Source organism: Sceloporus occidentalis, unplaced genomic scaffold (assembly GCF_023333645.1).
Source record: "Sceloporus occidentalis isolate IW3139 unplaced genomic scaffold, rSceOcc1.0.p SCAF_6, whole genome shotgun sequence".
NCBI classification, from domain to species: Eukaryota; Metazoa; Chordata; class Lepidosauria; order Squamata; family Phrynosomatidae; genus Sceloporus; species Sceloporus occidentalis.
The window spans coordinates 104,670,647-104,698,525 of NW_028316986.1; the positions used below are offsets into that span (position 1 = coordinate 104,670,647).

Below are 27,879 nucleotides of genomic sequence, written 5' to 3' on the forward strand. Positions count from 1 at the left end.
GTTGTGGACAAAGCACTTCTTTCATCAGAAGTATTTTACTTTCTTAGCCTGAACTGTCCATTATCCAAGCTAAACATACAACAGCATCCAGGGAAAAATCTGAGTGCAGTCAGCATGTTTAAACTCATCCAGTACATCACAAGCACATTTAAGTATTTTCTTCCATTTCATTAAACAAGCACATTCAATGCTACTCATAAAACTGTATTCATAATTTCTGCATGAGGCCCCTTTGTGACTTTATCAGAGCAGTAAAAACACACTATTCAGCATGCTTAATAATGTAGAAAAATAATTCCAGCCACAACATATGCCACCAGAAATGACTTGTTCAGCAGCATACCCCCTACTCAGTATACCCGTGCAAGACATCATCAAAGAATTGTTGTTAATATCATGCCTAAAATATTAACAGAACATTACAAGTGTATAAGTATTTCTACACATGCTGCAAGAAAGAGGGCGGCCATCTAGGTTTTGTACTCCAAGTAGTTATAATGTATATAGTCCATTAGTTATAATGTATACTCCAATTAGTTATAATGTATATAGTCACATACAAGTCTAGAAATTTTAGTCAAAAAATTAGCCCTAAAAACCTGGGTCGATTTATCTGCAGGTCATTGTAATTACCGTATCTTAACTCTTTTTAAAAGAGTAATGACTGTACCTTAACTCTTAGTGTCCAAAGAGCGGCAAAAGGCGAGATCAGTCTGTCCTGACAGAACCGAAAAGATGCACAAAACCTTTCTATTCTCTCCACTGTGATGCCACCTCTGGCCTTTTTGAATGCCTGAGCAGGAAAAGGGCGATGGTTCTTTGACACCTTTCCTCAAACAAGCACCAAGAAAATAGAGGGGGTTGGTGCTTTTTTTTTAATTCTCCTAGGATGGACTGAAATCTTGCTTTTCACCATTGTACTCAGAAAAGGGGATGGTTCCTTTTTTTATAAGAATAATGTAACTTAACTTTTTACATCCTTTTCAACATGTGTGTGTATTCTTAGCCCCACTCACGCCTGATTGTCTCCTGCACACATCGCACAGCTATCATTTACCATAGTTCCCTCCTCCTCCATCCATCCATCCATCCTTTAGGATGAACAAAATTATGCCTGCCAGAATTTTGTTAAGTTCTTTGGCATTTTGCTTTTTGCTTTTTCCTTTACATCCTTTGTTGCATGCCCATGGGTCATATCAAAATCCATACTTTTCGCCCCCAAACCTGTTCTCAACTTGTATATGGACTAATACTTCTTGTTAATCTTCTGTTAATATACAGTACTCAGTCATGACAGATAATAAAAGCTGATGCCCAGAGTCATCTGAAGTGCCATAAGTTGCTTATTCCTTGTCTAAGACAATTAGTTAGTATAAAAGTTAATATAACCATGCCATAGTTAAATCAACCGCCAAAGAGTTTTAAAAGGTCCAGGTTTAACATGAACTTGCAACTGGAGAAACATTTTGAAAATATAGCTTCTGTTGTTCTCTCAGTCCTAAGATTTCCCTCATTCAAAACCAAGTTTTAAATAGTTACAAGAAAGATGTCACCTTATCATTTGAAGACAAACAACCTGAGTCACTACTTGTTAAAAACCTGAAAAGGTGAATCAGGAATCTTGTGCATATTAGTCAGTAACAAGAAAAAAATCCATGGTATTGATTCTCAATATATTTAGAAGCATATAAATCTCAATTTAACTCACTTCTCTCTCTCTTTTTAAATCTAAAGGACTTTATACATATTAACTGAAGTTTATTCTTCTGCAAATCTACTTAATATTTTCCTTCATAACATTCCATTTTCATAAATTATGGCTGATGCAAAATGCATTGAACAGACTTCAGGTAGTCAAAAAAAAGCTTATGATGGTTTCACTTACATACTGGTAAATTGTTTTACTGTATCTTTTTGGGGATTCTTGGAAGCATGAAAATTAGGTATTCAAAGTAACTCAAGTAAGAATGCTTCTCTAAAAGTGACATGGAAGGGATCCCCTTACTGAGAGACAGATGATTATCTTCTATAATGAGATAGTTGCTTCTAAGTTTTCACTGGATCCAAGATTCATGTTATCAGATCTGCCAATAAATTTCAGCTCTGTGACTTTCCATTGAAAACTTCCATTAAAACACATCTGCTGAACTCATTACTCTATGGTTTACCACAGAATGTTCTAGGAGATAGAGGTACTTCCGTCATGAAGTTGTGAGAACTTTTTCAGCTCTGAAAAAGTTTCAAAAGACTAATCCTTTTTCAGCAGAGATTATGGAGTTTACATCCTCCCTGCAAAAAGCTCAAATTCCTCCAAATTGTGTGTGGCTGGATTGCAGTCTATCTTACTGGAATGAATATTTTAACAGTGTAGACAAGCTCTAGGTCAAACTACTAACTCAGTAGCCCCCTTCAAAGTCAAGTCACACATACCTTACCCATTCACTATGCTCTGTAAAATAAATACTGTGTCCAATTTAATTGTTTGGTATGTGTGTCCACACCATTTGCAATCACAGTAATTATCTGTCCATTCAGATGACCAACATGTATCTTACAAAATAACAATATGGTATAAAATTACGACACATCCATTAAAACCTATGTTGCAATATACTTCTGTAATCTTAAATTACAAACAAGGGACACAAAATTTAGTGACACCTTACTGCAGATGCCATGATTTTTGGAAGTGGTTGCTCTTCTCTGTAATTGGGAAGCCAGTTATCACAAGAAAATATGGAGTAGAGTAAGAATGAGTCACTTATACCCCTTTTATTCTTACAGCTATTTATATGATCAATTAACATAAGACAGCAATCCTTTACAACTTTTTTCCTGAAAAAGAGCCGTTGCCACCAATTCATACTGAAAGGACAGAAGGGCAAAGAAACCTGAAATTATTTGTTCAAAGTGACAATTTCTTAGTCTATGTAACAGTCTTGAGCAAAACTGTCCCAATTTCCTGGTCAATTAAATGTACTTGTTTTCCCTATGAATACAGGTAATTGTTTTTCCATAAGCAGAGATAAATATCTGATAAGGTTTTCTTTAACTATTCAGGGTACAAATGTACTACAACTTATGTTAATGACCATACGGTATCTTTTAAAACTGTCATCCTATATTGAAAAGTTAACAAAAAGGACTGGGGAGAGAATAAAGGGAGGAAATTATCTGGGGAAGCCATTATAGAAGTGACTTATGCATGGTTGTCAGATAAAATCTGTCCAAAAATATCCCAGAACATTAACCAATTCATATTCATTTCCTTCTTTGAAAAACATCCCAATCTTTTGTAATTACAAAGTATTACAACTTATGTGAAAACTCATTTAAATATAAATTTCTGGTATATACAGCATTTGTATGGGTGTGCCTTTGAGTTGCCTGTTGACTTAGAGCAACCCCATGAATTTCATAGGGGTTTTTAAGGCAAGAGATATTCAAGAGTTGGATCTACCAGTTCCTTCATGAGTTAACCAAAAAATCAACCAACACAATTGTTCAGTCTAGTCTAGCCATTTATTCCAATTTTGGTTTCTTTGGATTCTCTTCACCTTCAGTCTTCTTTCCACTTGGTCTTTTCCTTAAGCCTTTCATTTTCCGAGTTTGTAGTTTATTCAGATCTTGTTTCTGCATGTGGATCCGTCCATATTTTGTACCAAAGACATCATGGGAGATGTTTTTCTTCTTCTTTGGCTAGAAATGAAAAAAGGTATCATTCAGTTCTCTAGAACACAGGTGAACAAAGTGTGGTCCACATGCCACATGTGGAACCCAGGATCACTTTAATGGCCTTCATCAGTTAATATAAATTTAATTTTTAAAAAACAAAATACCCTCTCCCCAAAATGTGTTGGGAATGTGAAAGCCATTTTTGTCATATTCTTGGCACTTCCTGGAACATTCTGGGTTCAGGAGAGGCATTTTTAAAAAAAAGAAACCAAAAAAGCCATCTTCTGGCCTAAAATGGTCCAGGTGGCCCTAAGAACTTGGTAACCCCCCCACACACACACACACATTCCGTAGAGGCCATAATCATCATTATTATTTTTTGCAGGGGTGCATGGCCCTCCAAGATCTTCTGTGGGACTAATGTGTTCCCCTAGCTTCTGACAGCTATCCAGCCCTACACTATAAGGATAGTCAGCATTTGAATCATTTCCCCAGTTCCTTTGTAATGCTGCTAAAAGAGCCAGAGAAATGAAAGTTGCAACTCTCTGGAAAAATGCACTAAGTCTTCATTCAGGGATAAGGTTTAACGTGAAGGAAGGAAGCCAGAAACAGTGATTTGGGGATTACAGGAACAGTGATCCAGGTCAGGTAATAGAAGGATAGAGCTAAATTCTTCTTTATCTCAACAGACCATCATTAGCAATATGTGTTTCTAATGGAAGTGATAGTGCAAATTAAAATGGGGACCTAACAATACAATGCAGCTTAAAACTATACGCAATATCAAGGGAATTTTAAAAAAATACTAATGTGAGGAGAAGAGTATAAATAAGACACTGCTTGAATAAATGAATGAACTAAAGGACTATGTGGCTTATTAATAGAGCAAAGGGAAATGATCAGCTTTGTCTATACATTCACAGAGGATTTGGAAGATAAACAACCACACCCACATTATTTCAGAAAATCTTTTAAGAAATGTAAAGATCTGCCTACATACCTTAAGTGCTTTTGGCTTCTTTAGAGCTAATTTATAAAGATCATCTGAAGCCAAATGTGTCCTCCTCATCACCAGGTCTACTGAAGGCCCCATATCTTCAAGTTCAATCCTTGGTATTTTGCAGCCAGATTTTTTCAACAATACTCTTAAATGACAAAAAAAGTTTGCACTTTTTACATTTCAATTGCTTCTTACTCCACTGATTACATCCCTCAACCACTTACCCATCTAATCATTCATTCGTCCACACACATATAACCTGACAACTGAACCAACACTCTATATATCTGATGCAGCGGGCTGCAGTCCATGTAAGTTAATGCAAAATAAATAAGGTACCACAAAACAATTAGCTGATATCAATGAGAATTTATACATGATTGTTATATATGCCAACTCTGTTCTTATGTCTCCTCCATCTTATTTGATTTGTTCAAAGGAAAATAAAACATAATAAAATATTAATAATTTATGTTTACATTTAGATATGAGATTTCGGTAGACTCCCTAAGCACAGATGAGTAGAGTTTTACTTTCTTTTCCTTTATAGTCTAATCCAACAAAAGCACATCACACAATTTAATCTGCAGTAAACATATCAGTGCTACATACACAGACACAAAACCAATCATCAAACAGACTTACTTGTAACTTCTCATAAAGATTTTTTTGTCCACAGCAGTGAAGTGAAGAACATGTTCTAAGCCTGCCAGGCGCACACTGGGCACTACTGGGCCTCTGAAGAAATCTAAAAGAGAGGAAGACCCATGAAATATTTGAAATCAAGAAATATGTTTTCATAATATTTCTTCAATTTTTTTAGAGCAACTTCTTTAAAATGGCTCTTGTTAAACCAGAGATATAGCCATGTTAGTCTGGAAAATCAGTGTGCAAAGGGATCTCGCAGCATCTTTGAGACTAACCGTGCAAAATAAGTTGTAGCACAAACTTTCGTAGATTTGGTCTACATGGACTTTTGTAGACCTGACACCTAGGGAAGTAGGCCAAGTCTAACAAAGTTTATGCTACAACTTCTTTCACTCAGTTAGTCTCAAAGGTACTACAAGATCCCTCAAGTCGAACAATTTTGTTTCCTGAGTGCAGTTTCAGCAGCCAAAAATGCACTGAGGTTTTGGGGTGGAATATCCTGGGAGCTTGTTTACCTGTCAAGCTCTAGTGGCCACAGAAAAAGACCCATAGAAAGACCAAGTGACCAACTTCCTCAGGGAGGCAGCTCCCAAAATGCTCTTTTTCTCTTTCCCTGGGCAATTAAAGCAGGGGAGTATATAAGCTGTTCCAGCTCCCCAGGAAGATTTCTTGTCTCCCTGCCAGATGTGAAAGAGCATGCCAGCCTTCAAAATGTAGTGATATGTGCCCTCCTAAAATATATTGTAGTATGACTGCTGTATCACCTACAGGAAAAGCCAAAATTGATACCTCATGATTCAACCCGGAACAGGACATCAAATGAGGAGGGTCTTTCCCCACTAACAGTGGGAGGCACCTCTTTCACAATGACATCAGGTGGCTGAGAAGAACAATCAGAGCCAAAGTTTTGACGAAAGAGTGGCCACACATTAACACACTCTCGACACCCTGCATCACCCCTATAAAACCCCTTTGTTAGTAGAAGATACAGAAGATATGTGTGCACTTTGCTTCTTTGAAGTAAATTAGTAAGAAAGCCAAAATCTTCTGCTTGTTAATAACACCAGCGAGCCATGATGCCCAGCAAAAATATGTTTTAAGTTTTTTATTGTAACAGAGGGGGTGTTCCCACTTGCGATTTACAACGCTTTATAATACACCGGTATCAGTTAAATCGATTCAAAATAACCCTGGTCTTATTCCGCATTCCGAATCGCTTTTTTTTCTTCGTTCTCATTTACCAACTGATTCGCTTTAAGTGATCCTCTTTCATTCCTATTCAAATAAAACGGTGTATATATAAACCGGTTTCAGCCTTATTTCGTTCCCACTCACCATTTTGGGGCTGTCAATCAAAGCAGCGCTGCCTTGGGTCTGAGATGGCAAGGAGGGAAGGAGAAGTTGGCATGGGCCGTTTCTCTTTCCCTCCTTGCCTTCCCAAACCAAAGGCAGCGCTGCCTTGGGTCTGAGATGGCAAGGAGGGAAGGAGAAGTTGGCACGGGCCGTTTCTCCTTCCCTCCTTGCCTTCCCAAACCGAAGGCAGCGCTGCCTTGGGTCTGAGATGGGCTGTCTTGGGAGCCATGAAACAGGGATTTCCTGCTAAACCCATCCCATAGTTCCTCTGGAAAGAGCTTCGGTTCCCTAAATTCGCTTTGGCCGCCCCATGGGGAAAGAATCTTTGGGAAAGATTGCGCACCCTGATGAGCAGGAGCAATGATTTTGATGTGGCACCCATTAATTGCTCCAACAACTTGAGGAAATCCTAACTCTGCAAAACTGGCCATGACTTAAGAATAAAACATATAAACAAAGCATAAGTCTTTTTTATTGACATAAACATTGAAAATCTCCTATAGAAAACTACCACAACAGTATCAAACAGTTAAATATCAATCACTGCAGAGCTATCTAAGAATAGTGAGTAATAGAATAGGATTCCAGTAAGCAGGCTTTTGCCATCTCCAGAGGCTGAGAGAGTGTGACTGGCCCAAGGTGACCAAAGACTCATAATCCAGTGCTCAAACCCCTTTCAACACGAAATAAGGCTAAAACCGGTTTATATATACACCGTTTTATTTGAATAGGAACGAAAGAGGATCACTTAAAGCGAATCAGTTGGTAAATGAGAATGAAGAAAAAAAAGCGATTCGGAACGCGGGATAAGACCAGGGTTATTTTGAATCGATTTAACTGATACCGGTGTATTTTAAAGTGTTGTAAATCGCAAGTGGGAACACCCCCATAGGTTCGACCCTTCTATTTTTTTAAACCGCGTTAAATGAAGATAAGCCGATTCAAATTTTAAACCGCTTTACGATTCGATTTTAGGTGGGAACGATTGCGGGTTACTCTAGAACTGTTCTAGAGTTAATTTGGTTTCCAATAGGAAAGCCTCACCTTGGATTCGATTTGAATCCCGGCGTATCAGCCAGTGGGAACCACCCCAGAGACATACAGATGTGACAAGAACTTCAAACTGCTATTCAACATTTAACACATGAACAGGACAATAAAGAAAGGACTGACAGAAAAGAAAACAACATAGCCTTTCCTACAGAAAATTCTGGGCAATAAAATTAAATCCAGCTGTTATCTCTTTTCCACACACTGACAAACACAATGCAATCAAATAGTGGATATTAGTTGACAATGTTTCAGCACTAAAAGGTTATGAGCAATGGAAAATGTTAGCAGTGTTTCCCACTCCCAAGTATGACACAATGATTATTTGTGCAAGTTTGGGGAAGTAAAATCCATGCCACGAAACATATTAATTTTACAGTCACCAAGGTAAAAGACATGTAAAACAAGAGAAGTGAAAGAGTATTTCTAAGCTATTTGAGTCTAAATGACCCAGAACATGGTGAAAATTAACACGACATTTTATGATGATACAGAAGTTAGGATAAGATGTTAACATTTCAGTGCTACTTTGGTTTAAATGGGGGACTGTGATTTAGGGGGAAATTTATCTAGATACCTACGAGTAAGATATTTAGGACCCTGAATTGTATACTGAATCTACAGTATGTCTATAACGGGGTAGGCAATCTTTTTGAGCCGGAGGCCAGGTTGCTGTCCCTCAGACAACTGGGGGGCCAAAGCCAAAAAATAAATAATTAAATAATTTTTTAAAAAATTAAATATATAAATAAGCCAGGACAAATGTAGGACAAAATTTTCAAATGGAAGACACTTTTTTTTAAAAAATGGAGGACACACAAAAAAAATTGCTGATTTTTTAAAAAATGTTAATATAAATGCATGTTTCTGAGGCTTCTATAGACAATTGCCCCCCAAAGGCCCCGGCGGCAATTGGCGGCAGGACCGGGCTGGGGCCGGTCCCAAGGCCTCGTCGGGCCGCATCCGGGCCGCAGGTTGCCTACCCCTGGTCTATAATATGAACTGTAAATCAACTACAACAAAATCCAAAATCTATAACCAGTGTTACCATTTTTGGGTCAATTCATGCCTGGGATTGCTGGGACAAGAAACATACAAAGGGCTGTTCCCCCATATTCTAAATTATAAAATCCAAAGATGGCCTCGATCTGTCTCCAACCTTAAGCAAAACACAGAGGTTTCTTGTTCAGTAGGAAAAATTGATGGATTTGATGTTAGTAAAATTGGAAATTTAACAAAGTGTACAGATTCAGAACCATAACTGGGTTGCACTATTTAGTGGTCTGATAAATTAACTCTCTAAAACTTGAGTTTTCGCTCTCTCTCTCTCTCTTTCTCTCTCTCTCTCTCTCTTAAATGATAGAAAAACATTCTCCTTGTGCTTGCATAATATATCTCTGGTGTTATGATCCCACTTTTGAGTGGCTAAATTCAATATTCTCCAAGATACGGAAAAACAAAAAGCTGCTGTTGTAGAATTATTGGTGGACTGGTATGTCTTCTTTTATGTATGTATTTCTCTGGCCATATAAACCAGAAAATTTGGCATATTATTATCATCATTTAGAGCAGGCCATGTCATATAAATGCCATTTACATAGAAGGGGCAAGAAAGAATGAGCCAATGAGCTGGGATGTGTTCTGACAACATGTGGTCAGATTTGTAATCCAGGTTGCAAACAAAATACACATAAGGCTCTGAACAATACTGTCAGCCAAGAACACGGAATGTGGCCTTGAACTGGAGTACAAGGCATGTTAATAAAAAAAAAATCAATACTGAAACTACAAAGATACCTTGAATCACTTAATTCTTCTTGCATCTAGTGTAGAAAGTAGGACAGGTGTCAGTTTTCTAAAAAATTATGCTTAGAAGACAGGTATGTAGCTTTCTGACATTTATAAGAGCATACATACGGGTTGTTAAAAGACAGCTGCAAAGGGATCAGATTCATTGTTGTATACCAGTACACTCCTATGAACTTATTTTCCAGCCCTATACCATCTCAAGAGTAAAGTCACATGACTTCTGCAAATGGACAAACTTCAAACACTGCTTGTAGCACACAAGTCAACAGAAACCCAGCTGTTTACTAAGAGACCCAATGTTGTCATATAGCTTGGGAAACAGGGTTCATTTGATGCTTGATATTCCCCCAAGCTAATGCAGAAAGGCATAAAGAGTCACGACAGTGTGGTATAGTGACTTGAGCACTGGGACTACAACTCTGGAGACCAGGGTTCCAATCAGCTATGGAAACTCAATGGCAGAACTTAGGTACATTCTCTCCACCTCAGAGGATGGCAGTGGTAAACGTCCTCTGATGAAACTTGCCAAGAAACCCCTGTGATAGGGTTGCCATAAGTGAGAAATTACTTGAAGGAACACAACAACATCATGAGCATAAATGCAAAATTTAAAAAACTTTATTCCACCCAAGTACAGCTCTACACTAGTTCAAAGCATAGCAAATCAACTTCACCTAGTGAAACTGGTTCACTGTTTAGAATGCTTCTTCCAACATTTGCCCCATATTTTATATTTCACTCCATGGTAGATAATCTCCTTGAGGGTACATTTGATTTTCAGTGGGGGGAAAAAGAGACTTTTTCACAAGATGTTACACACAAGCTGGGAGGCAATGAAAATCTGCTGGATAAATTCCTTACATCATTTCATCCATTTTCATATTATAAAATACCCCAAAATATTCCATATGCCCTCCACTACTATTTACTTCTATGAAGGAGGCCAATCCACTTTGCCTGAAACAAATCATAGTGTCTAGATACAGAAATGCTCTGTGCACACCTCAGGAAAAACAGAATTCCACAACAGCGCAAGGGTCTAGAAGGTCTTGTACAAAGATACTCAACTACCACACCATCCAATCTCCAGAAGAAGAAAAACAAATAAACAAAAACATCTGCATGGAAAATAGAGAAAAAAAGGAGAAGTGGTAGATGGAAAATCTGAATGTAGTAGATACTCATACTGTAACCCCAGTATCGAAATGTACTTTCCCTTTACAGAAACAAAATTAGAAAAACGTAGAATTAAAAATTAGAACTTTCTCTTAGCACTCAAACTAGACATCTAGATGCTAGCTTCTTACATATGGTAGTATAACTGAATTATTACAAACCCAGCCTACACTTTCCCAATTGTGGAGTGTGCTCCAATTTGGCTACACTTCAAAGCAATGCCAACCACACTGAAGCAAGTATCTGCCAAAACTTAAGAGCTTCTGGCTTTAGAGGAGAAAGCATCTTTCTGTATAATACAGAGCAACATCAGGCTTTGTGATAGCACAGAAACATGTACAATCTCACTTCACTCTTCTAGTATAGCATCTGAAAGTATTCACACACATTTTTTCACGACTCCCAGAGGTGTCTGTCTCCCAGTTTGGGGCCAGAGTGAGGAAAGAAAAGGCAATATGAAGTGCCTGACTTCTGATCTGAACAGTGAAAGGATAAAAATCACTTGCTCTATTACTTTCCGCTTCTTCATATTTCATTGTGTCTTGAGGTATCCAAAAGCATTCATGCAGCATCATTATGCACATGACATCACAGCTCCATCTTTTCCAGACCAAAGAAAAACAAACTTTTCTTGGTCAAGGGCTGCAGTGCAGAGATGGGATCTGTCAGTGGGGACACGTGCTGGCAGGTGATGGAGCTAAAGAAAGCACTTGATGGGGTCACAGCCAGAAGTTAATGTTCCTATCCATTTCCTCTCTGTTTACACCACATTCTTTATACATGTTTTCTGCAACTTCCTGCTCAAACCACCTCTTCCTTCCCACTTAAAATGCTGCTCTGCTCACAGAAACATGAAGGGATAACTTGAAGAGGTCTTTTGAAATGAGTCTGAGGCCTGGAGAAGATCAGACTGGGGTAGGGTGGGACGAGGTGGGGAAGTTGTCCACCTGCTTCATCTTGGACGCATGGTCCCAAATGGCTTCACCAATGGCATGGTTTTTTGCTCTGCTAAACAAAGAAGGGAGGGAGGGCCTCTCTTGGGTACCACTGAAACATATGGGAAGGGCAGAGAGTCTGCCTGATGCTGAATCAAATCTTGGAAGACTTCTTGCTGTTTTACTCAGCACCTGAGCTTCAAGCTCCCAAACCTCTTAGCTGTTGGGAAGACCTAGGTCTCATTCCCTCTAGTCATGCTGGATGCTCCAGAACAGTTGCACAATAAAAACATGTTTTGGCTGGCTGGTTACCAGAGCCAGCTAAAATGTGTTGACTCTTGGCCTGCAGGCTGTCTCAAAACACATCCTCTAGTGGTCCCCAAACTTTGGTCCTCCAGATGCTTTGGACTTAATTCAGCTCCCAGAATTCCTGACTGCTGGCCAAACTGAAGTCCAAAAAACTCAAAGGACCAAAGTTTGGGAATCACTGCTCTAGTATCAATAATGAACAAGAAAGACTAAAATGCCTTTTTTTAAAAAAAAATCCAGTTTCAGGATTTGAAATTATTCAAATTATCATTATTTATTATTAATTATTATTTGAAATTATTCAAGCACATGCTATAACATATATAGTATATTATTATACATGTTGTTGTTGTGTGCCTTCAAGACTGATGAATGTCCTGACAGTAAGGGCTGTTCAACAGTGGAACACACTCCCTCAGAGAGTGGTGAAGTTTCCTTCCTTGGAGGTCTTTAAACAGAGGCTGGATGGCCATCTGTCGGGTATGCTTTGATTGAGAGTTCCTGCATGGCAGGGGAGTTGGACTGGATGGCACTTATGGTCTCTTGCAACTCTACGATTCTATGATTCTAAGATGGTTCCAATTTATGGTGACCCTTAGACAAACCTGTTATGGGGTGTTCTTGGCAAGTTTCTTCAGAGGGGGTTTGCCATTGTCAACCTTTTCTATGACTGAACAATCCTCCAAGGCTGAAAGTGTGTCACCCAGTGGGTTTACATGGCAGTCAGGATTCCAACCCTGGTCTCCAGAGTCATAGTACAACACTCTAACTATATTATATTATATCATATATATTATTTCACATGACATATTTCGTTACATTTTATAATACACATACACATAGTGCATCCCACACTGATGTTACATTCCCAGTGGCCTCCTATTCAAATCACTGATGAAAAAGAAACCCACAGAATTTCAGTCATGCTATAACAGATAACTATTCCCAGACAATGTAGCAGGCCCTTGGGCTGCGTTTATTTTTGCCTGAAAATCTATTCCTTCATCTTGGGGCAGCCTGTCCTCATCATCCCACTTTTTCCACCCCCAGCCCAACCATCCAGCAAAAGGCATCAGCAACAACAAAAGGCTCTGAACCAGAAGACAGCAAGGAAATAAGCATTTTAATAGGTAAAGATTGTTGACATAACTTTAGCCCAGTGACATTTTCACATTTTATTACCCACAGGAGATGGCTATAACTCAACCCACAGCACAATATGTAATGTCTCCGTACTTGCAACAGCTTCCACAATTCCCAGATATCAAAAAATGTAAACTTACCTATGAGAAGGCTTTTTAATCGTCTGTGTTCTTCGCTGATGTCAAAAGCGTCACCCGCAAATATCAACATGGGCTTTGTCCCTTCAGGGCACTTGCTGCTCTATTATATAGTTTACAACAATAAAACATGGAAATTGATGGTGAGGGATGGGGAAAGTAATGATTATCTTGAAAAACATGCTAAACAAATTATGTGACAAAAAGCATGTTATATTCCCAAAAAGTAACAGGGAATTAGGCATTTTTAAGCACATACGTCATAACTAAATCAAAGGGTGTTATAGGCACCTCCCAAACTAAATTTATTATGGCGTGACTACAATTACAGTGGATACATAGGTAAAAAGTTCACAGCATATAAAAGTTAAAATGCATTTTAAATTATCAATACAATTGAAAGCAAGTTAGAAGTACAACTATTAAAAAAAAGGGGGGGACACCAAATATAGATCACACAAGGCATTATTAAAGGCCCTTTCCCTATGAGCAATCAGTTCTCAGAGACCTGCCTAAACAAAAGGTGTCCACCTGCCACTGGAAAAACAGCAAGCAGGGTATCCATCTTGCCTTTCTAGGAAATGGGTTTCAAAGCCTGGGAGCTGTCCAAAATAAGGACAAAGAAGCTTTATCACATCACCTGTGCTCACCAGCTCACTAAAGGAGAGAGGGAGAGAGAGGCAGGCTAGCTCCACCAGGCCTGCCTGGAAGAAGAGCCCTCCCTCTGGTCCATCTGCCTTGGTCCAGGCCTCCAAGGAAGAGAAGAATGCTGGACCTGATCCTCTCCCCCCCCCCCACCATTCCCTTCTCCTTTTGTGTCGTGTCTTTTAGATTGTAAGCCTGCGGGCAGGGAACCGTCTATTATCCCCTCTGTTGTAAACCGCTCGGATTCCCAGTGATTGGGCGGTATATAAATAAATCCTATTATTATTATTATTATTAAAGCAAGGATGCCTATGTTTTTGCTAACATCTCATTTGTGAATGGACATTGTTACTAAAACAATAATCACCATCTGTACTGTCCAAATTTCAATTCCCTCTGACCTCACTGCTTACTCTTTTTTTGTCGGCAAGATGGCTGGCTGACTAGGCTTTTAATTTGTTTTTAATATCTGTAACCTGTGTTTATTGTATGTGTTTTAATATGTTGTACACCGCCCTGATCAATGGAAGGGCGGTATAGAAATAAAAATTTTATTATTATTATTATTATTATTATTATTATTATTTATTTATTTATTTATTTATTTATTTACCCACCCTTCCAGTTTCTACTGCTGCATCCATCTCCATATGCACCTACTTTGAACAGAATAATACTTCATGCAAAAGTGGGCTAAATGCGTAGATTCACAAGTGGGTGGACAAGGCAGTGATATTTTGGCTCTGCCAAGAACAAAACCAGAAACAACTTCCAGTTTTCATTTCCAGGGATGTGGTGCCTTTGTTGTTGTGAAGGGGGTGTGCATACATTCAACCTGTCCAACACACCTGGAGGGGTGTATGACAATTTTGGACAATCTGCTCCCAGATTATGGGTGTGTATGGAAGTTTGGGAGGGGCAGGGCAGAAGCCATAGCTCTTCTACATTTGTTTTAAAGACACAATAAGCTTCTGTTGCTTTCGATGCGACATATTTGGACTGCTACTTCCCTGGAAAATATCTTACTTACTTTGATCTAACTGGCATAATTTCACCTGAAAAAGCCCCAGTAGGTTCAAGTGTTAGAGCCGGTCAAGATACTCCACAGTGTTGCAAGTGATATAGCCAACAGATGTCTACAGTATACCAGAATAAGACCCTGCAATCCTGATTTGAATGTAGTGTTGTACTTCACTAGCGCTAAGTCATGCTATCTTTGTTATACCTATGTAGAGACATCTTGTAGCACTTTTGAGACAAACTGAAAGAAATAGGTTGACAGCATGAGCTTTCATAGACTTAAGTCTATGAAAGCTTATGCTGCCAGCTTCTTTCTTTCAGTTCATCACAAAGGTGCTACAAGATCTCTCTATACACTGATTCTGCAGACTAACACAGCTATTTCTTTATTATACCTAGTATTTTAGTTGTGCTGCTCTAACTCTTTGTTAAATGTATTTATAGTCACTGTATATTCATTAAGCTGTTATTTTTTTATATTAATATGCAAAGAGCTCTTGCAGCACCTTGAAGACTGTGTGAAATAAGTTGTTGCACAATTTTTCAGAGACTTGGTCTATTTCCTCAGGTGTTTGTATTGTTATATTTCACATACATGGTGCTGTGACTTATTTGTTTGTTTGAAGGTAACAACAGGAGGAGAAAAATGTTCTCAGCTAATACTTGCACATGCCAGTTGAGAGCTACCAGCTTTGCATGCCACTTTATTTCCTGACCAGTGGGAAAGCAGCATATAAGGGAATTTCTCACTTAACTCTGCATGCTCCACAGCACCCTCTACTAGAAGTAAATGGGGGATTCTCTTCATTCTCTGAAGATGCCAGTGACAGATGCTGGCGAAACGTCAGTAATAAACTCTTCTAGAACATGGCCACATAGCCTGAAAAACCCACAAAAAACTATGGATGACGGCCATGAAAGCCTTCGACTTCACAAAATGGGGGATTCTCTGCAACAGACTAAAGTGGCCTCAATTCTGACACTCTGTTGGCTTGTCTTCCCCGCTTTATCTGTTCTACATAGATAACTAAATGCCAGGAAGAAGGCATCTGGCCCCACATGTCTCTCCCTGACATGCTCATGTTCTGCATGTAGGAATCTTAGTGTTATTCGAGGAGCAGTCAGTCAGGTAAGCTTTCACCTGAAATCTGCCATGATGCAGTGGATTTAGCTCCTCAATAAGAAGAAGACCATCAGACCATTTTATTACCCACAGGAGATAGCTATGACTCAACCCACAGCAAAATATGCAATGGGTCTGTTCTTGCAATTTATTAATTAATAGAGGAAGGAGTTAAGCTTTGCTACAGTACACTCAGAAATAGTAACCATTTTCATGTTTAAAAAATTGTGAAGAGAGCAGAGTTTTCCACTTATAAACAGAAAAAGAGGAAATTTCAAGTTCAAGGAAATACCCTTACAGTGGGAGAAAGGCAAGATACTAGTTAAAAAACAAACAAACCAGTAACTCTGAAGTAATTATGATAAGCTTTATAATATTCTGGAACAGAGCCCACATTGTTTTTCTTACATTATTTATAAAACACAGCATGCACACACACTAGAGAGTAAAGGTTAAGTTTGCACATTTAGGCAACATGCAAAGATGTTTTTATTTCCCCTGGCTTTTAACTTCCAACTCCTCCTGCCTCCAAATGTGGTAATTGTAAATGCTCCCTTTTACTGTTTGTAACTGATTGTTTTCGGTTTCTGTAAAATGCCCTGGAAATTTTGAACTGAAGGGTTCTATAGACTATTTTAAATGTCTAAAAAAATTCAGTTTGATAATTTCCTCCCTCCCTCCCCTCCCAATCTCACTTTTGAATACTGCTACCAGTCAATTAGAAGTTTTGACAGAAATCCTAGTGGCATTTTACCACTATCTTACCTTAATATCCCTCAGAGCTACAAACTTCTCAATGCCCAGCTCAATCATATCAAGAACATGATAATCGTACATGCGACCTACAGTAGAAAGGTAAAGAAAACAGAACAAAACAAAATCAGATTTTACTCTTGATCAGGTGTGATTAGCACAGCATGACACTTTACATACAGATGGGCAGCAAGGTTACAGCTATTTTACAGCATACTTAAAGGGTACAGACACAGAAGCTGCCATATAACCATCAGCTCCACGTAGCTAAAAAGCTTACTCATCTATATGTACAAAATAACTTGGAGTTCACATTCATTTTCAAGACAAAGAAATCCTGACATGCCAAGAAATTGGATACAGGGACCTGCCACCAGCACATTGTATGTAATCTGATGACTAGGTTTTTTCCAAGATTATGACTCAGTTCCGACCAAATTTACACTTTGAACACAACCAAATAGAAGATTATTTTAAAAATCAGAAATTCTAAAGAAACAAGAAAGTGCAATATATTATTAAAACCTCTCAAATCAAAACTTGTATCCAACCATTGCTCTGTCTTTGCAAGTCATCTATTTATGACTTGTCCACCACTTCCTACATCTCTGTCCTTTCTAGCAAAAAGACAGAAGAGCTGCAAAACACTTTCTAATTGCTAGTATAAGGAGTCCTTCACTTGGACACTAAGGCAACTCTTGTCACTTAAAACCAAAACCAACCGTCAACCAGAAACCTTATTTTTCTACCATGTGCTCACAGGATGTGTGGAGCGAAGCTCAGTTGTGAAGACTGGCCTTGCCTCTGCCCTCTGATGGACTTTCCTCCACCTTACTGGCTCTCGACCTCTGGTCCTCCTCATGTTTTTGGTCCCAGAAGCCCCAGCTGGTATAGCCAATGGACAGACTTCATTCTGGGAAATGATATCCAAAACAACTAGAGAAGCAAAGATTGAGAACCACTGCTCTACCTTCATATAACCAATGAAAAGGGACTTCGTGTATGTATACATGTATTCTGAGTACAGATTCTACATACACATCAACTGTTCTCACCTTTTGCTTAGTACCCAGATGCTAGTGGGCACAGCCACCTGAACCACATGCTCTCCTATGTGAGATGACAGGTGTAGGAACAGAATAGAATAGAACTAGCCATGCACATACTTATGACACAGTAATGAGATCTAAGAGCCAGCATGGTATAGTGGTTTAAGCACGGGACTACAACTCTGGAGAACAGAATTTGAATTCCCACTCAGCCATAGAACTTGGGCAAGTCATGCTCTCAGCCTCAGACAAAGGCAAAAGCAAATTTCTTCTGCACACATCTTGCCAAGAAAACAAACCCCATGATAGGTTCCTCTTAGAATCATGCTAAATCGGAAGTGACTTGAAGGCACACAACAACAGAAGATCTAAAACTTGAAAACTTAATGTCATTGCTTCCCACGAATCATATTTATACAAAAATAACTGGAATCTTTCAAATATATTGACATTACTTTCCCATAAACATATTTATAAATTAAAAATTAGAAGAGCAAATTTTTAGGAGTTAGGGCAAAGGTATAATCATTCTCATTTTGGATATATTTTATTAGAGAAAGATTTCTTCAAACACATTTTTAAAACACTTTACCTATTATCAGATTATTAGGTCTCTTCTTATTATGTGATCCGAACAGGAACAAAGAGCAGTCAGACTTCTTGGAAAAAAATTCCTAATAATAATAATAATAATAATAATAATAATAATAATAATAATGTGTTTAAAGTATGTTGAATGCCTTGCAAAACGTAAGCCACATAGAAAGCACATTTCAGTGCTGAATGCACCCCTACTGAACACCTTTAAACCTACCCAAGGGGAGGGGTCTCCCATTTGCTTCTCATAATTACTCTGAGGTTGTTTATTTAGTTTATAGCATAGCTTTCCCTTTATGGATACCAGTTTATCTATTATAGGGGCGAGCAATGTGTGATTTTTCAAATGCTGGACTACAGTTTCCATCTTCCTTTACCACCGGTTATGCTGGTTAAGACTGATAAAGGTTGTTATACAAACAAATTTAGAGGTGCAACAGATTCTCAATCCCTGTGGTGAGGTAAAGTAAACATTCAGCTTGGTATAATGAAAGCTCTGTCTTATTTGAAACCAGTGTGGCTTCATTAAAAAGACTTTTAGCTCAGTAGACCTGGAGAAAACTTTGACAGATCATAAACAGACTTGTACCAAGGCTGACTGGAGTTGCAGTCCAGTATCTTTAGATAGTCTGTTCTTGTTTTATATGCTTGCAGTCAGAGAAGGTAATCCAGAAAGCATATTCTTTTCAAAACACCTTAAAGTTTCAAGTTAAAGGTGTCTGTATATTTTAGAAAGTAAGATCGAGACAGCATTCAGATTTCAATTCCAATTTCTCCTGATGGGAAAATTGTCAACAAAATGCTTATGAACTATAAGAATGGAGTTGCCAGTTTAGTTTTGCTTGTTTGTTCGAGTACACTTACTTAAGGACTTACTCAGGTCAAAAATATTAGGGAAATGTCAATGTATTATATTTTACTGTATATACTCATGTATAAGTTTAGAAAATTTTAGTCAAAAAATTAATCCAAAAAAACTGAGTCGACTTATCCAAAGGTCAAAGTAAGTACTGCACTTTAACTCTTATTAAAAGACTAATTATCCCCTGGTGAAAAGCAAGAGTGAAATCTGTCCTGGAAACACTGCCCTTCCTCTGCTCTCTCATCCATTCAGGCTTTAGTGGAAACTCTTTTAGACCTTGTCACTTATAATATCATGAAATTAGCTGCCAGTATCAAGGAAATTAAGCTGAAAGATCCTCTGCCTGTACAGTTCTGCCTAAAGGCAAAAGAAACCATAACTAGGGAATTATTCTGACACAAGTAAACCACAACAATGTCCATTTTAACAAAACATAAAAGCCAAGTTCAAACCCCACACTAAACCATAATGTGGCATAATGAAAATGAATCGTAGCAAGCATCAAGGGTTGTACCCTCCAGAGGTTTTACATAACATGTGTCACCTGGCCAATGACCATGCTAACATGGGCTCCAGTCTGAAACATCCAATTGGGGATGGCTGGTTGACCAAGATGTCAAAAGCAGCAAATACAAAATAGGTCCTCGAACGCCTAAATTCCCTACTGCTCTGGCTTTCTCTTCCTTGAATCTTTTTAGTTGCTGTTTTAGTTTCACAGAAATATGACTGTTCACTTTTTCCAAGTCTTTTTACTCACCAGTGAGGTTTGATCTTCAAAGGGTCTTGCTATATTTTTTCTGAGAACAGAAAGTTTGAATTTCATTAAGTATCTTACAGGAGAAGTCTATATGCTCTATTCTGACATTTTAATCACTTTATGCAGGAAGGGTAGCAATCGGGTGTTGCTGGAGTGAAGTTCCCAGCAATTGCCATCACTAACTATGCTGGCTATGGCGGCAGGGCCCTGCAGTTCAACAACATCTAAAGGGCCACATTATAATCATCCATGTTATACAATGGCAAACATCCTACATCAGATAGAATTCAAAGATATAGCCATGTTCGTCTGCAGAATCAGTACATAGTGAGATCTTATAGCACCGTTGAGACTAACTGAAAAAAGAAGTTGGCAGCATGTACTTCAGTCTACCTCCTCAGATGCTTTTACAAGTAGGAAGTAGACTGAAGTACATGCTGCCAACTTCTTTTTTTTCAGTTAGTCTCAAAGGTGCTACAAGATCTCTCTACATACTGGTCCTACATCACAACACAGATCTCAGTATGCAGTGTAACACACTGACTGTGCAATGCAACTCTTGTGTTGAATGGCAGTATTGCACAACTGAATGCACACCCAAATGTGCAACCAAGTGCATGTGTGCATTTGAATGCACAAGCAAACTTTCACACCCTTGAGTTGAATGTGCATATTCTGCAATGCACAAAGATGTCCAACCAGTTCCATAGTGGAATTTACAGATGCACAGAATATCAACAAGATTCCCACCACTATAAGCAGTTCAAGAATTACAGCACCACTTATTTTTGTGCAGTGCAGACTTATCAAATGTTCAATACTATAATCAATAGCATCATAATACAAGTATTCTACTCTTCATATTGACAGTAGGCTTGGGTTCAGATTATTTGAAGATCTGTATCTCTCTTTATGAGCCCATTAGAGCACTACGTTCATCAGGAGAGGCACTTCTCTCTGTCCCATCACCCTCTCAGGCTTGTTTGATGGGAACAAGAGGGCCTTCTCGGTGGCTGCTCCCAAGCTCTCATACTCCCTCCATAGAGAGGCCAGGATGGCCCTATACCCTCTCTCTTTTCTGCAGCAGGTAAAAACACTTTTGTTCTGTCAGGTTTTTTCAAACTAATGAGGGCTGGGCATAAAAGTTGTGCATAAAATCAAAATATCACGTAAGTTAATATCTCATTCAAGGAAATCAAGCTCATGTCATAAAAAAACCCCAGTAACTTACCTTTTATATAACACAGCAAAGGGCTTTTTCAAAGCATACTATGGAAAGAAAATGGTAGTTAAAAACAGAACTTCAGTGGTGAAGCACTCTACAACTAATCAATATAAATACAAAGAAAATATGTTTGTTCATACAACCACAAAGATACAACTAATGAGTCCCTGGGGGACATCACCACACACTGTGTGCCTAACAGGCTTCTGCTAATGAACCTATTAGCAAACTCTGCTGATCTCCTGCTTCCTGAAACAGGCAGCAGTAGGCATTGCTGATACAAATACAGAAAGCATAAACCATCCAATTTGCATTTTGAGCTTTCCTTGTTGAATCACCTTCCGTATACTACAGTGGCCATCAGATATGAACATCACAGCTGCCCCTACATCTGCTGAGTTATGCCCCTCAAGTAGAATCCCTGCTATCACATAGGACTCTTTAATCCAGCAGATATTTCCACCAATGCAGAATTTATTCTGGTTCAATATCTTTAAAAAGGGGGTGGGGTGGATGGGATGGGGTCCTTTCCACTCACATGCCAATCTTCTCTCAATTATATGAACCTTTTTACTAAGAGGCATCAAAGAGTCACACCAGAAAATTATTCTAAGCCAGTATTACTCAAAGTTATGATTTGTGGATTAGAGCTGGTTCTTGAGACATTGATTGCCAGTCTGTGGCAAGTTCCAGAAAAGAAAGGAATAGTTGTTAAGAGGCACAAATATGGTCCCAATCCCTGACATGTTTGAGGGGGAAATAGCTGGCTGTCAGCCACTCTGTACCATCTAGACAGGTAGGGTGTAGATCCAAATAAAGTATGCTACAAACGTGTCAAAGAGACTAGAGTGGTGAGGATCAACAGAGACCATTCAGAAACTGTAGGTCTCATAAAGTTCTATAAAACACTGTCCGTAATTATGCATGCTACAGATTTGTAACCAACAAAGCTGGTCACTGACTGCAATAATCAATAATAATTACATTGATTGATTGCAATCAACAAAATTACAACAAATATTAATAAGATGTTTCATAATACAACTGATGGGCTGCAGCTGCTGGAGAGTAAGCTTCTCTACTATTCATTCTCTTACAACTAAAATACAACCAAAATATAAGGAACACAGTCTTTCTAGAATCTAGTGCTTAGATGGCTTAACCCCAGAGTGATGATCTATTTGTTAAATCAATGATTCCCAAACCTTGGTCCTCCAGATGTTTTGGACTTCAGCTCCCAGCAGTCTCAGCCATTATGGCCAACAGCAAAAATACTGAGAATTGAAGTGCAAACATTTAGAGGACCGAATTTGAGATCTGCTGCTCTAAATCACAGTTCTATATAACACAGCACAACATAACCCCATCTCCATCGATATTTCCAAACATACTTACAATGTCTTTTAGTACTTCAGTGACAGTTGTATTTGCATTTCCACCTCTTATTAGCATGGCATTCTTGGTATTTTCGGTCAGCTTTGGCTCTCTTTTCTCAAGAAATCTTTTAGCCCTCTTGGTTTTGGGTTTCCTGACATAAAAATATGTATGACAGAATGTTAGCTTTCACCAAGTATTTGAATGCACTTGTAAAAACAATATCATATTTATTATACTGCCTTTCCCTTGATCATGACCCCATGGCAGCTCACATGAATAAAAACCTAGCAATATTTTTAAATCATAAAAACTATCATTTTAAAGCAACAATAGTTCAAAAAAATAAATAAATATAATTTAGAAACACAATAAAAATGCAGTATACACAATCTATTGAAGACCTTTTTGTCTAGTCACTTAGCTACCAAAACTCTGCTCAAATACAATGGCCTGTTACAGACAGTCAAAATAAAGCTGCTTCAAGTCACAGTGGAGGTATGGTGTTTCAATGATGCATGCATCCTAAGAGTCCAGAAGCCACACCAAAGCCACGCTCCAGTCCTTAGGGCTGGAGCATGGCTTTGGTGCGACTTCTGGACTCTTAGGACTCATGCATCATTGAAACACCATACCTCCACTGTGACTCGAAGCAGCTTTATTTTGGCTGTCTGTAACAGGCCAAAGATTTCTTTGTGTGAGAAGAAGGAGAACAGGGTGAAAGCCAGTCTTGTCTCCCATGGCAGAGAATTCCATTTGGAGAAGGTGCTACTCTGTATCTAATCAGCTGTACTTGTGAAGGTGGCTTGTTCAGAGGTTTGCCATTGTCTTCCCCTGAGGCTGAGAGCATGTGATTTGCCCAAGGTCAGCCAGTGAGTTTCATGGCTGAACTGGGAACCAAACCCTGGCCCCCAGAGTTGTAGTCCAACACTCAAACCACTACACCATGCTGTGAAGGTGGTGGGATCAGAAAAACCCCACCTCTGAAGATCTTAAAATTCAGACAGGCTTATATAGTGAAATAAGGGTTTTCAGATATTTCAGGTATTTCAACACTGTATATACTCAAGTATAAGTCTAAAAATTCAGGTTAAAAAATTGACCCAAAAAACCTGACTTGACTTATCCACGGGTCAATGTAAGTACTATACTTTTACTCGTGTGTGTGTGTATACATATATGTATATGTAACTATCCCCTGGTGAACGAAAAATAGTTTAATCTGCCTTGGAAGCACTGGCCCTCTTCTACTCTCTCATCCATCCATCCTTTACTACAAGCATAAATAGTTATGGCTGCAGGTTTTTTGGTATTGTTTTCCTTTGCTTTGTCCTTTACATCCTTCATTACACGCCCCTAAGTTTTACCCTTGATTTATAATCATATCAAAATCCATAATTTTGGCCCCCAAACTTGCTCCCAACTTATACATGAGGTCGATGTATAGTTGAGTATATATGGTAGTTTGGATTTACGCCATACAGGGCTTTAAAGGTCATAACCAATACAGTCAGACCTCCATATCTGCAGGGGATCTGTTTTGGATACACCCACCCCTGCAGATACAGAAAAAAGCAGGGCCTCAAGTCCCATTCTCCTTAATGGTGTCGCAATGTGTGGATGCTCAGATCTGCAGATGGCAAGCCTGTGGATATGGAGGTCCAACTGTACTTTGAATTCTACACAGGAACAAATCAGAAGCCAGAGAAGCTGTTTCAACCAAGGGAGTGACATGTTGCCTGTAACCAGTCCCCATGAGAGACACTAGAATTTATCTGTGGTAGAAATGATGTCTTGTTTAATTGGTGTTATCTAACACTAGCACAGTTTTGTGCATTGCAGAAAAAGTATACTAAACCAAGGATAGCAGATCTATCTTGCTGAGGTATCTCTGCTAGTATGTCATCAGTTTTTTGTTTTTTATTTACTTTTATTTCCTTCAATGGGATTACTGTTTCATTGTTTTACCTGAACTATTCTTATAGTAGTGTAAATGTAGTTATTTTAATCTGCTTATTGTATGTTACCTAATCCTAAAATTAAAATACTACTCCTTAGCATGCAGTTTTTTTAAAGCAGAGAAAGGAAATTGCAGCCCCCAGATGTTGCTGGACTTCACTCTCAAGAGCTCCAGTGCAGAGAGAGATAACACACAGGAATGCAACCCTATGCATGTTTACCATAATGGGCCTTACAGCCACACAAAAATGCAGCAATGTTCACATTAAATTGCTCTTTGAGTAATGTCCAGCATTTTCCTTGAATGCTCTCCATCTTGAGGATCTCTAAGAAGCACAATGAAAATGCTGAAAGGTGTTCCCTCCCTTCATTCCAGCACAAATGAAAGGAATAATTTAAATACAGATTCAGGTTCAAAACACACTGCAGAAATAACCCCGTTTGAGGCTGCTTTATCTGCCCTGGGTCAATGTTAGGGAATCCTGGGAACTGTAGTTTTGGGGAACGTTTAGCTTTCTCTCTCAGAGAACTCTGCTGCCATAATAATTTCCAAGCGCTGGTTATTCCTGCAGCGTGGTTTGGTTTGTTCCAGTAGAGTACACTTTTAAGCATTGGTCTTGCTAGTGGTTTTATAAGCGTATTGCAAGCCAACAAGACATTTTAAGGGGGATAGCAAGTTCCTCAGAAAGATACAGCTGAGTACATGTCAAAATGCAGTAAGCATCTGCCCCTCCAAAGCCATGGATGCCAAAAACATGTCAATTACACAAAACAAACCTTGCTCTTGCCATTTGAAGACATTGCACTGAATGGGCCGTGAGCACTCATGGCTCCTGGTATCCACAGGGGTCCTGGAACCAAACCCCAGTGGACAGCAAGGGCGCCCTGCGTGTCACAGAGGTGCAAATAAACCACATGATAAGAGCGTATACTCATGTGAGTGTGTCAAGTGTTTCATTCTGAGGAGCCTTGTCCTCCTCTGAGGGCCACGACATCTGTCACCCTGGTGCTACAGAGTTTGCAGAGACACAGCCCTGCCCTCAAGGGAGCTTTCCCAAGGAGGCCTACACTTCAGGGCCCCTGGGAAAGGGGTGTGACTCCCCCAGGGATCCCTCGGGACCCACTGCCAGGGAGGGAAAGGAAGCAGGGCAGGGTCCCCATAAAGCCCTCCCTCTGGCCCCAGCACTCACTCCACGCGATCCAGAGCCTCCATCGCCCACAAACACCCGGCGGCGCCCTCCACGTGGGACGACCCAACCTCTGCCCCGGAAGTGGAATTATTTGGTGTCCTCACGTCCGCCGCACCAATCTGAACTGGAATGTAGAGATAGGAAAAGTCAAGACTTTCAGATCTAGAGGGTTTTTCTCACACAGACACGCATTTACAATTGCTTCTGTCTCTGCTTCACAGACTCAGGGTGCATCTGCACCATTGAGGGCAGTGACCCCCAAACTGTGTGCTCTTTAAGGGATTTTGGACTTCATTTCCCAGAATCCCAGGCTATTGGCCAACATGGCTGAGGCCTCTAGGAGCTGAAGTCCACAGTCTCTTATTAAAGGGGACCACTGGTCATTTAGCCTGTGGAGATAATGCCATTCCGACACCACTTTTTAAGCGCTGCAGCTCCATCCTACAGAGTCCTGGGATTTGTAGTTTTGGTGAGACACCATCCCTCTTGCGCAGGGGAAGCTAAAGACCTTGCGAAACTACAAATCCCAGGATCCCTCCATAAGATGGAGCTGCAGCACTTAAAGAGTGGTGTCAGACTGGCATTATTTCTACAGCAGTGGTCCCCAAACTGTGCCCTTTATGGGATTTTGGACTTCAACTCCCAGAATTCCAGGCTATTGGCCAACATGGCTGAGGCCTCTGGGAGCTGAAGTCCAAAATCTCTTAAAGGGAACAGTTTGGGGACCACTGTTCTACAGGGTAGAGGCACCTCAAAAGGAAACCTGAAGTATCTGTTTAACATCCAAAACACACTGCAGAAATAATCCACTTCGAGACCACTTTAACTGCCCTGGCTCAGTGCTGCTAGGGAATCCTGGGAATTGGAGTTTGTTGTGGCACCGGAGCTCTTTGTGACAGGGAAGAAGGCTAAATGTCTTACAAAACTACATTTTTCCATAATTCTCTATTCAGGGCAGTTAAAGTGGTCTCAAACTGGATCATTTCTGCAGTGTGGATTGGACCACTCTGGAGCAGGATGAGGAATGTATCATAGAGATACGGTACAACATAAAATTCTGCCAACATGGTGCTAAAAGCTACCTGCCAGCCACTATTTTTGGCAGACAGAGCAGTTACTACACTCTTATAGCGCTGCTATTCCACTTTAACTGCTCTGGCTGCCTCCTGTTGCATTCTGGGGTTTGCAGTTTAAGGAGGAGGCATTTAGAATTCTCAGCCAGAGAGCCCTTAGGCCTCAATGAACTACAAACCCCAGAATGCAACAGAGCAGTCAAATTGGAATTGCAGCACTATAAGAGTGTATTGTATTGTATTACCACATATGGATGTGAAAGCTAGACAGTTAAGAAAGAAGATAGGAGGAAAATCCATTCATTTGAGATGTGGTGCTGGAGAAGAGTGCTGAGGATTTCATAGACAACCAAAAGGACAAACAAATGTGTCCAAGAACAGATCAAGCCAGAAATCTCCCTGTAAGGCAAGATGACAAAACTGAGACTTGCGTGTTTTGGACACATCATGAGAAGGCATGACTCACTGGAAAAAAGCTTTATCACACTAGGGGGCAAACAGGATTTAAACGAGAGTTAAACAGGAAATGTCATGCGATAAACATCAGGCATTTCCTGTTTAACTCTCGTTTAACTCTCGTTTAAATCCTTTTTGCCCCTAGTGTGATAAAGCAGGTGCAAGGAAGTAGAAAGAGAGGAATGCCACATGCCTGATGGATGGATTCTATTAAGGAGGTCACGGGTTTTATAGGATGCAGGAATTAAGCGGAGCAGTGGAGGCCAGGGGGTCTTGGAGATGTGTCATCCACAGGGTCGCCATGACCCAAGATCAACTCAAGGGCAGTTAACAACAAAAAAAGGGTGTAGTGTGATCATGTGGCAAGCCATATAGGAACATCTGCCTTGAATTTAAACACAGAATTCAGAAAGACTTTTTCACGATGGTCTTAGATGACCCCTGTGAAAGGGTCATTTGACCCCCAAAGGAGTCATGACCCACAGGTTGAGAACCGCTGTTTAAGTCTCAAAGGTGCTGCAAGATCCCTTTGCATACCCTCATTTCAGAATATATTTTTAA

At 39.6% G+C, this 27,879-nt stretch overlaps 1 protein-coding gene across 2 annotated transcripts; it reads right to left on the reverse strand.

Moving 5' to 3' along the window:
* Positions 1 to 1,880: 1,880 nt before the first annotated feature.
* Positions 1,881 to 25,894, reverse strand: RPF2 (ribosome production factor 2 homolog). Of its 2 annotated transcripts, none has more exons than XM_089530566.1 (10): positions 25,377 to 25,471; positions 22,662 to 22,794; positions 21,273 to 21,310; positions 20,042 to 20,081; positions 18,418 to 18,499; positions 16,789 to 16,865; positions 13,239 to 13,338; positions 5,321 to 5,423; positions 4,676 to 4,820; positions 1,881 to 3,699 (listed from the first exon to the last, which is right to left on the reverse strand). In XM_089530566.1, exons 1-10 carry the CDS (start codon positions 25,388 to 25,390, stop codon positions 3,523 to 3,525), a joined length of 909 nt encoding a protein of 302 aa, XP_089386692.1. In that variant the 5' UTR covers positions 25,391 to 25,471; the 3' UTR covers positions 1,881 to 3,522. The 2 variants fall into 2 exon arrangements, with proteins under 2 accessions (XP_089386692.1, XP_089386690.1); XM_089530564.1 differs by lacking the exon at positions 25,377 to 25,471 and adding an exon at positions 25,790 to 25,894 and having other exon boundaries at positions 1,882 to 3,699.
* Between the last annotated feature and the right edge of the window lie 1,985 nt (positions 25,895 to 27,879).

Excerpts from the sequence above, each read along its gene's own strand:
- RPF2 (XM_089530564.1), bottom strand. The coding sequence starts at position 25,812 with ATGGAGGCTCTGGATCGCGTGGA. Across the intron at positions 21,311-22,661 it reads CTGAAGTACTAAAAGACATT|TATGCTTTGAAAAAGCCCTT; the intron begins GTAAGTATGTTT and ends TTCTTTCCATAG. Across the intron at positions 13,339-16,788 it reads TAGCTCTGAGGGATATTAAG|AGCAGCAAGTGCCCTGAAGG; the intron begins GTAAGATAGTGG and ends ACTATATAATAG.